Source organism: Lutra lutra, chromosome X (assembly GCF_902655055.1).
Source record: "Lutra lutra chromosome X, mLutLut1.2, whole genome shotgun sequence".
Taxonomy (NCBI): domain Eukaryota; kingdom Metazoa; phylum Chordata; class Mammalia; order Carnivora; family Mustelidae; genus Lutra; species Lutra lutra.
In genome coordinates, this window is record NC_062296.1 from 39,036,729 (window position 1) to 39,046,883 (window position 10,155).

General features: G+C 45.5%; 1 protein-coding gene across 1 annotated transcript; it reads left to right on the forward strand.

Annotated features, from left to right (window-relative positions):
- The first annotated feature begins 6,764 nt into the window (after positions 1-6,764).
- LOC125091455 (nucleosome assembly protein 1-like 1) lies at positions 6,765-9,748 on the forward strand. Its single transcript, XM_047715104.1, has 2 exons — positions 6,765-8,677; positions 9,622-9,748. The coding sequence occupies exon 1, from the start codon at positions 6,765-6,767 to the stop codon at positions 8,667-8,669; it is 1,905 nt and encodes a 634-aa protein (XP_047571060.1). The 3' UTR covers positions 8,670-8,677; positions 9,622-9,748.
- Positions 9,749-10,155: the final 407 nt, after the last annotated feature.

Consider the following 10,155-nt stretch of genomic DNA (forward strand, 5'->3'; position numbering starts at 1 on the left):
CTAGGTTCACATTTCAAAGCCTTTGTGATGCTATTCATATCTGGCCATATATGTACCAACCAGTGAGGAATGTGGGATAATGACAGTGGTCTACTTATTTGATCAGTACTCAAATCATTTAATATTATTTTTGGGTTCAGGTACATGCATGCACAGTTTGTCTAGAGCCCAGATCTTTATGCACAATTTTATGTGGTCATTTTCATGAGCTCCATTATCTCAGCAAACTCATTGGTGAATTCTAGGGCTTCAGGGTACCTATACTGATTTTGGCTAAAGTATTGCAGTTTAATTTCTCTCCTCTGCCTTGAAAGTTCTCTGATGGATTTCACCTCAAAGCTAAATAGCATAAGTACAGAACTAGAATGAATAGGAGAAACAACAACAGCATTGATGGAAAAGGAGTGTTTCTGTGGGAGCTTTGTCTGTCCACACTTGGTGTTTTAGTTTTCTAGGGCTGCCATCACAAAATGCCCCAGAGTGGGTGGTGTAAACAACAGGAACTTATTTTCCCACAGTTCTGGAGGATAAAAGTCTGAGATCAACTTGTCAGCAGGTTTGGTTTCTTCCAAGGGCTCGCTCCTTGGCTTGCAGATGGCCGCCTCCTCACTGTGTCCTTACAGGATCTTTCTTCTGTGCGTACACATTTCTGGTGTGTCTTTGTATGTCCCAATCATCTCGTCTTTTCTAGGACACTGGTCAGATTGGGTTAGGACCTACCCGTATGATCTCACTGAACTTTAATTACCTTTTAAAGGGTCCTGTCACCAAATACAGTCAAGTTTGGGGATAATGAGTCCTAGGGGTTCCACATATGAATTTGGGGGACTATAATTCAGTCCATTAGGGGTAAATCTCCATGAACTTTGATTTGGCAATGGATTCTTAGATAGGACAATAAAAGCGTGAGGAAAGAAGACAAAACAGATAAATTGACTTTGCCAAGCTAAAACCCTTTTTATGTCAAAGGATGTTACCAAGAAAGCAAAAACAAACTATAGGATGGGATAAAAATTTTGTGGCAAGCACATATCTAAGAAGGGTCTAGTATCCAGAATGCATAAAAAACACAACCCAACAACAAGTAGACAGTCCAGTTTAAAAGTGGACTTGGGGGGGGGGGGCCGCCTGGGTGGCTCAGTGGGTTAAAGCCTCTGCCTTCGGCTCAGGTCATGATCTCAGGGTCCTGAGATTGAGCCCCACATCGGGCTCTCTCTGCTCAGCAGGGAGCCTGCTTCCCACCTCTCTCTCTGCCTGCTGCTCTGCCTACTTGTGATCTCTCCCTCTCTCTGTCAAATAAATAAATAAAATCTTTAAAAAAAGTGGACTTAGGATGTGAATACAAATATCTTCAGAAAAGATATACAAATATGCAATAAGGACGGGAAAATCAGCTCAACATTATTAGCCATTAGGGAAATGCAAACAAAACCCCCATGCAATGCCACAGCATACTCACAAGGGTGGGTGTAATAGAATTATTTTTAAATGAAAAATAAAACATATTGAGCAGAATGTGGAGAAATTGGGATCCTTGTGCATTACTGATAGGTATGTAAAATGAATGTCGTCCCTGTGGGAAAGAGTTTGAGAGTTCCCCAAAGAGTTAAATGCAGAATTACCATATGACTGACTCATGAATTCCACCCCCAAAATTGCCACATGTTCATGGCAGCCCTATTCACCCTAACCAAAAGGTGGAAACACCTCAAGTGCCCATCAACTGATGGACGGACAAACAAAAGTGGTATGTCCATACAGTGGAATATCGTGCAGCCATAAAGAGGAATCAAGTACTGATACATGCAGCATGATGGATGAACCTCAAAACCATTACGCTAAGTGAGAGAGGCCAGACACAAAAGGTCACATATTGTATGATTTCATTTGTATCCAATTTTAGGCAATATAGAATAAATGTAAGCTAGGTAAATTCACAGAGAAAGAGAGCAGATAAGTGGTTTCTAGAATGTAGAGTCACAGATGGCAAAACGGGGGAGAACTAATTAAAGGGTATGAGGTTTCCTTTTGGAGTGGTGGTGTATTTTGGGACTTGACAGAGGGGATACCTGGAGAGCACTGTGAATGTACTAAACGCCACTGACATGTACCCTCTAAAATGGTGAGTTTTTATCACAACAACAACAATAATGATAAACAGAATAAAGTGCTGATTGGCTTTACACTTTTACAAATAGCGAATTAACTTCAACATCTGCTAAATGCATCATTTAGGAAACCTTTATGTTCTTAATAGTGGGGCTCAAATTACAGTAACAGTTGGGAATCCCACTAAATTTTAAAAGGGAGCCCCTGAAATCTTAGGGGAGCTAATGAATATAAAATAGAGGTCAGAGAGGTTTCCCTTGCCTTACACATTGAAAGTATTGCCTTACCTCAATTCCCCATGGTCATGGCACCCATTGTCCTAAAGTGTCTATCCTACAGTGGGCATCAGCACTCTGACACAATGGTTAATAAAGTTAAACTCAATCTTTGTCACTTATGAATGGGCTTGACAAAATGGGACCCAATGGACTGTCCCCACTGAAAACACTGATTACGGGCTAAGGAAAAAATAAAACAGGGCCTATAAAGATTGAAATCCATTATGTAAGTTCTATGTAAAGAAGGAATGACTTCCCCCACTGCTTCTCCATTTGACCTTCTCCAGTTTGGCCTGTTCTTAGACGCGGAAAGAATGAAGGATGCCTCAGGGTGGATTCCCACAGCCTTGGTACCTCAGGGTCTGGTCTCACACATTAAGGCCCCCATACCCAATGTTCTTGAAATTATGGACTCCATTCAGTCAGCAACTGCTAAAGGCTTTGCTATTATAAACTTGGCTAATGTGTTCTGTTCAGTGTCTGTATATCAACAGCACCTCAGTTGCAGTGTGCCTTCACTTCTGAAAGGACACAATACACATTTACCTGGCTACACACGGGGTACCTCAATGGCCCTGCCGTCATCTACAATCTTTGCAGGCAAGATTGTAAGCACATCCACATTTGTCTAGGATCACAGGTATGACATTACATGGATGACCTCTTCCTCCAAGGATAGGCATTTGGAACTGTCAGGACATGCAAATATTCAGAGGGGCTTACAAAAGGCAGGCAAGCCATTGTCCCACACATAGGGCAAGACCATGCCACCTTGGTTAAATTCCTGAAAATTAGTTGGTAAACCAAGGGCTGCTTCATCACTGACATCGTCAAGAACCAGCTATTGACCCTCTTGGCACCCACAATGCTAGAAGAAACCCAGCATCTTTTAGAACTTTGTGGGTCCAGTAGGAAATTCCTTGTTTGCCAGTGTTAGCTGAGCCCACTGATCCCGTTATTTAAAAATTGGCCTGCCTTGAAAGGGCCCCCTACAACAAAAGGCTCTAGAATCTGTCCAAATTACAAAACAGCAGGCACTCCTGTTGGGGTCTGCCAGAGAGTCCTTCAGTATAGATGCTTCAGCGACCTCCTCTCATGCCTTTTGGACTCTCAGGACCCCCTGTGATGACCATAAGTTGGTAATGGAACTCTGATAAAAGAAACACTTCTCCTCGGCCCTACGACATGAGACATGGGAGCAGCAACTGCTGGCTGCCTAATGAACTCTCTTGGATTTAGAAATTCTCATGGGCCCCAGGCCTGTGACACTCAGCCAGTTGCCCATCAGGCCTTGGCTTACGTCGCAGCACCCCCACAAGTTTAGCAAAGCCAGCAAGGCAAGGCTTCCTTGTTACAGATGGAGGTAAACCTGGGCCCCCTGGTATATCCCACTTGCAGGAGGGCTTGGCCTTTGCTGTTGTCACTCCTTTGCCAGATGCCATGGTACTGGAGGATGTCATCCCTCTCTCAGACCCCTTGGCTACCACGGGAGTCCCTTGGGATCACCTGAGGTGAAGAGTACTGGGTGTTTCTCTGGTTTATGACTGGAATTTTCACCATCACTCTGGTCATCTGTGATGGAGCTCTCAGCCCTTGACCAGGACGTCTCTAATAGAAGATGGGACCCAAGGGTCAGCACAACTGACTGAACGTTGGGCGGTTACCTTAGCACTGGATGAGTCGGCCAACAGGCGGTCCAATCTGCACATTTTTAAAAGACTATCCAGGTCGCTGGCATTGTTCTGGCTGTCTGACAGGGGCAGTGGCAGCAACGACAATTCCTTATCCAAGACTGTCCCCTTTGGGGTAAAGAACTCCAGGGATATCTTACCCCACAGGCTCCCAAAATATAAATCAAGGAGACATGTAATTCTACATATATGAAAGCCACAATACAAGGCCTCACCTAAGATGCTCCTTATCTGCTTTGGAGTTCCAGACGTTATTGGTAGTGACCGAGGCATCCATTTCACTTTTCAGGATACACAATGCTGAGCTCATGAACAAGCATTCAAGAGACCGTTCCTTTCCCTATCTGGCCTCAGGCTGCAGGACCCATAGAGTGCCACAATGGCTTACCTCCCGGACTTCAAATTCAATGAAATAGAAGTGACCCATTTTGGTCATCTGTCACACGTCTGGGATGAATTGTAACAAAGTGTCAGCTCCGTTCCTTGGTGTTTCACTGCTGAGGGCTTTTAAACCTCGGCCCTCCCTCGACCCCAGTGCCGCACATTTGAGCGAGCTCATAAAAACACCCACATGTTCTCTCCCTTGGTGCCGTTTGGATGGGTGGGGTTCAAACTACACAAGCCGCTGCCAGCACATGGAAACTCTCATGTTGCCCCCATCCACTAACCATAATAGAACTCCCAAACCAGTCTCCTTTCCCGTCTTTCTCAAGCCTGTTTTTTGGAGCTGCCTGGGAAGCCTGTCCTGCTGTCTCCACTCCTGCCCCACCCGACAAAAGCCTCATTATGTAAGTAAGTAAGTAATTACACTTTTCATATTCTCTTGGTGGTGTGTGTGGTTCTACCAGTCCTGACATTTGAACCAAATTTTGGGTAGGGGTCCATACTGTCTCAGAGTGTCTGCAACAGCTCTTCTCATGATTATTCTAGTAGCACACTTGTGGCAGGTGTGCTCCCCATCCCTGAAACTTTAGTGTTTGTCAGATCCAAAGAGAGTGTGTGTCCAGTAAGGGATATAGCTCATGTTCTGTTGAACTTGAAGTTACATCTAGTATGCAGTCTTTCTTCTGTGTCCAATGACAACAGCAAATGGAATTAGTAAAACAAAACAAAACAACAGCTGTTGATTGCTTCTTAGTTTTAAGAACCTTTACACATGAGGTCTTGGCCAAGTGGGGCTGAATACAACAAAAAGTCTTGGACTGTTGACTGAGAAATTGTTGTAGGAAGCTTGTTCTTTCAATGTCTGCCATGCTGCATTAATCCGCTCGGGCTGCCATTACAAAATGCCATAGACTGGGTGACTTACAAAACAGACATTTATCTTGCATGGTTCTGGAGGCTGGCAAGTCCAAGATCAAGGGGGGTGCTAGCTGATCAGTTTCTTAGTGAGAGCCCTCATCCTGGCCTGCCGACAGCTGCCTTCTTTCTGTGTCTTCACAAAAGGTGATTTGGGGTGGGGGGAGTAAACTCTCTAACGTCTTCTGATAAAGGCATTAATCCCAATTTGCAGAACTCACTTTCATGGCCTCATCAAAGCCTAATTACCTACCAAAGACCCCCATCTCCAAATACCATCACACTGTAGGTAAGGGCTTCTATGTATGGATTTGGGCGGGGCACACAATTCAGTCCATAGCATGTGCTTAGCCCAGTCCTCTCTTTAAAAGAAGTAGCTCTCTTTCTTGGTTCATTCTTTGGAGGCTTGAAGTGAATGGGGGCACATTCATGAATCACCTTCCACCTCCTATTTTAGAACTTCTTCTGTTCTCTGTTCTCCCTGCATCCATTTCGACTTTGTATGTTTTTTTTCTAAGGAGCTTGAGTACATCAAAACATCCTGATTCTCTTTCTCTCTTACGGGAGGTCTTTCACCATCGCTGATATATTTTTTTTTTTAAGATTTTATTTATTTGACAGAGAGAGATCACAAGTAGACAGAGAGGCAGGCAGAGAGAGAGAGAGAGGGAAGCAGGCTCCCTGCTGAGCAGAGAGCCCGATGCGGGACTCGATCCCAGGACCCTGAGATCATGACCTGAGCCGAAGGCAGCGGCTTAACCCACTGAGCCACCCAGGCGCCCCACCATCGCTGATATTTCATCCGCACACCTTGTTTTTATCTTAAGTAGCTGTGTCTCTACTGGCATATCCCAGGGTGCCACCATACAGGGACACTATAGTCTTGCTTGCAATCATTAGAATTCAAAGGAAGAGACTTGCATGGGATCAAAGGGGAACCCAGGGTACTAAAGCCTTGAGGGAGGCAGAAGGCTTTGATCACTCATTGGGCGACAAGCATGTCAATCGTTGCTTCTCAGCAAATGAGCTTCGAGCTCATGGTGGAGGAAGTGGCTCTTTGTTGACCCTTCCAATTTCCACCTCCCATCACCAGCCCAACTGAATCTTTTCCGCCTTGTCCACTGCCACCTTAGGCGCAGTCTTGGTTGGCCGATTCTTGGGCTGCCCCTCTGCCCTTCCTGTTGCGGGACTTCCACGGGCACCTTCACAGACTGTTGTACCCTCTGAAGTCATCTTCTCTGCCACCCCCACCGCCTCCAGACAGGTCCTGCTGCCAACAGCCTCCCCTCAGGGGCAGTCACTTCAGCGGCCGCCATCCTCACCGCAGTTGTTGCAGCAGCACAATCAAAACTCCGGTTGAGGCACTGACTGGCAAGTCCCTCCTGCCATGTCTGCCACAGAGGAGCAAAGTCTGATTCCAGGTGGCCAGGACCCCAGACCCGGTGGGGTCCCGGTGTCCCCTTCAGAAGGGGTGGATGGGGTCGAGGAAGCCGCAGCCTTCCTGGCTTCTGAAGGGGTTTCCCGAGACCTTCCTGAGGAGGAGGGTGGGCAAGATGCTGCCCAGGCCGCAGAAAAGAGCCAGGAGGTAAAGCTGGTAGACGAGGAGGAGGGGGGGGGAGAGGACGAGGAAGAAGAGGAAGAAGAGGAGGAGGAAGAGGAGTTCGAGTTCGAGTTCAAGTTTGGAGATCAGGAAGACTATGAGTACCAGTCACCAGAGTTTGAGTTTGGGAACCAGGAGGAGTCTGACTATGAGTCAGAAGAGGAGGGTGAAAACGAGGAAGAGAATGAAGAAGAAGAGGAAGAGACTGAACAGGAGGAAGACAATGGCCAAGAGCCCGCAGATGTCCCAGAAGTCACCACGGCTGCTCCTGAGACCCCCATGGCACGGTTTTGGTCCCTCTTCAGGGCTCTGCTCCATTCCCTTCTACACCGTATCCATGATAATGACCATGTCCTGGTCCAGCCCCATGCAGGCCGCGTGGGAATCAGGCGCCACTCCCGGGAGCCTGAGGACCCTGGAGAGGGACCAGCGCCTCCAGAGGTGGAAGAGCCAGGAGAAGGACCAGCTCCCCAGGACCAGGAGCACCCGAGAGAGGAAGCGGAGGTCCGGGTGGGCGAGTACCAGGCAGAGGGCACCTCGCCCTGGGGGCCGCAGGAACCAACAGAGGAGGCTGTATCCCCAAAGGCAGAGGAACCTACAGCAGAGGCTCACGGAAAAGAGGACGAGGCCCTGGGCGATGCCTCCAAGTCCTCGGAAGCTGGGGCCTGTGCCCCCGACAAGGTCCAGGTTGGCGAGTGGCCGTCAAGTCCTCGGGCCCTTGCAGCCCCCCTTGGGGCACCCAGCTCAAAGGCAGGCGGTGCTCAGCACTTGCCTTTGGCGGTGAAGCAGCGGGTCAAAGCTCTCAAAAATCTTCAGGCCCAATATGCACAAGTGGAAGCTCAATTCTACAGAGATTTTCACGATCTAGAGAAAAAGTATGCGGCCTTCTACCAGCCTTTGTTTGATAAGAGATCTGAGATCGCCAATGCAATCTATGAGCCCACAGAAGGTGAATGTCAGTGGCAAGTAGGTGTCCAGGAAGGCGCGTGGGGGGGAATGGAAAGAGAGCCTGCGGGGAAAGGGCCAACAAACGGCATACCTCACTTTCGGTTGACGGCTTTTAAAAATGTGAAGATCCTTGGGAGGATGATCCGAAAAAATGATGAACTTGTACTAGAGCACTTGAAAGATGTAAAAATTAAATTTTCAGGGTTCGAGGAACCAATGAGCTTCACCATAGAATTTATCTTCAAGTCCAACGAATACTTTTTCAATGAAATCCTGACTAAAACATACCAAATGCGATCAGACCCAGATGATTCTGATCCCTTCCTCTCCAAAGGCCCAGAAATTATCAGCAGCATAGGATGTGAGATCTACTGGAAAGAGGGGAGAAATGTCACCATGAAGACGAGCAAGCTGCAGAAAGGTGAGGACCGCAGAAGCATTGTATCCACCACCAAGAAGACGCCCAGCTACTCTTTCTTCACCTACTTCTATCCTCCTGATTCTCCTGAGGGCAGAGTAGTCGATGTCGCCACCGATTATAAATTGGGCTATTTTTTCCGTGAAGTTCTGGTCCCGAAGTCCGTATTATTCTTCACCAATGAAGCCAGTGAATGTAAGTGTGGAAGCTCTGATGATGAGGCCCGAGAAGCTGGAGGTGAGGAAAAGAAAGCAGACGAGATCAGAAATGAAGAACCTGAAAAAGGGCCTGAAAAGCATCTGGACCCAGGCGAGAGCAGTTCCTGAGAACCCAGGTATCTGTGCGTCGCTTTGTGTATCATCCAGCCATGCCTGACATACATCAATTATGCTTCTAACTTTTCTCAGTAAAGTAAATAACAAAATGTCAAAAATTTAGTTCTGTGAGCCAGTTCGATGTTAATTTTGGATATCGGTGTAGAATGAAGCATATTCTGAAATGTACTTCATTCACAGCTTCAAGTCCTTTCAGTTGTAGCTGTAAGTCTTCAACAGGTGGGAGATGTGTCAGCCTGGTAGCAGAGACCAATGTTTGTTTAGAACTCGGTTGCCAGAACAAGCGGCTAAAGGAACATAAATCAATACCAGCTGGGCTTTCAACATATAGCCACAGAACTATGGTCTTTTATGCTAAGTAGGAGACGATTCCTTTGAGAATGTGACTATCACAGGAATCGTCAGAATTTTATTTAGAATTTTATTTATTTATTTATCAGCCATTTAAACCATTTATTCAGTTGTAAATGTTTATATTTCAGGGGACAGTGAAAAGAAAACAGCAATAGGCATGGTAAGATTATTGTTAATCACTGGTTGATAATTAACTCAATCTATATCCAACATATTTTGTCCTTTCCTTTTACTTTCTTCTTTTACAGATATTGGAACTTGGGCCCTGGGGGGTAAATGAGTGTAGTTTATGGATAGAGCATAGGCCTTTAAAATCAAAAGAAATGTGTAAATACCAGAATGTTGTCTCACAGCAAACAAACAAGCCTTTTTGGTTTGGCAAATAGCAGTTGATTTTGTTGTGTCACAGAATGGAGGACCTCAGAGTATGCAAAAGCTTGCTTATACCCAGGTGTCTGGGTTATAAGAGAGATACATGATTTCTCATTTTAGCTCAGGCATAAATAGGATTGGCTATTCTTAGACTTAGAAAGTAACTGTTGCATTTCAATCAAGTTCAATTGTTAATTGTCTCTTGTTTCATCTACAGTTTGGAGGCATAGTAAGACATGAACGAAGAAAGCCACAATGAATTTGTTCTTCAAGGAATGGAGATTTTCTGATATTTATTTGTCTTTCGAAATTTTAGCACCACTGGTTTTCTTCTAATGTCATCATATATTTGAGAGATATGACAGCATTTTGATGTTGAAAATAAAAGTTCACTTAAAATGAATAAGCTGCAGACTCTTTAGATATATTACAATGACTTAAATCTATCTTTGTATATTTTTGTTTTGGCCACCTATTATTGAAAGGAATCACTTTCAATCATTTGATAAGCCTGTTTTAGGTTCCTTTATTCATCCTCCAATTAATTAAAAAACTTATAAACAATTTACATAAAGAAAGGTGAGGTTGTCCCTACTGTATTCTTTTGAAGTACATGATGGATGACCTTGCTTACCTGGAGATCAGATGGCGCTGGTTTTTACTGAGCTGATATGGACCAGCAGCATCATCATCACCTGAGAACTTGTTAGGAATGCAAATCCTCAGGCCTCACTCCATAACTTCTGAATTG

Coding starts and splice junctions, on each gene's coding strand:
- LOC125091455 (XM_047715104.1), top strand. CDS start 6,765: ATGTCTGCCACAGAGGAGCAAAGTCTGATTCCAGGTGGCCAGGACCCC.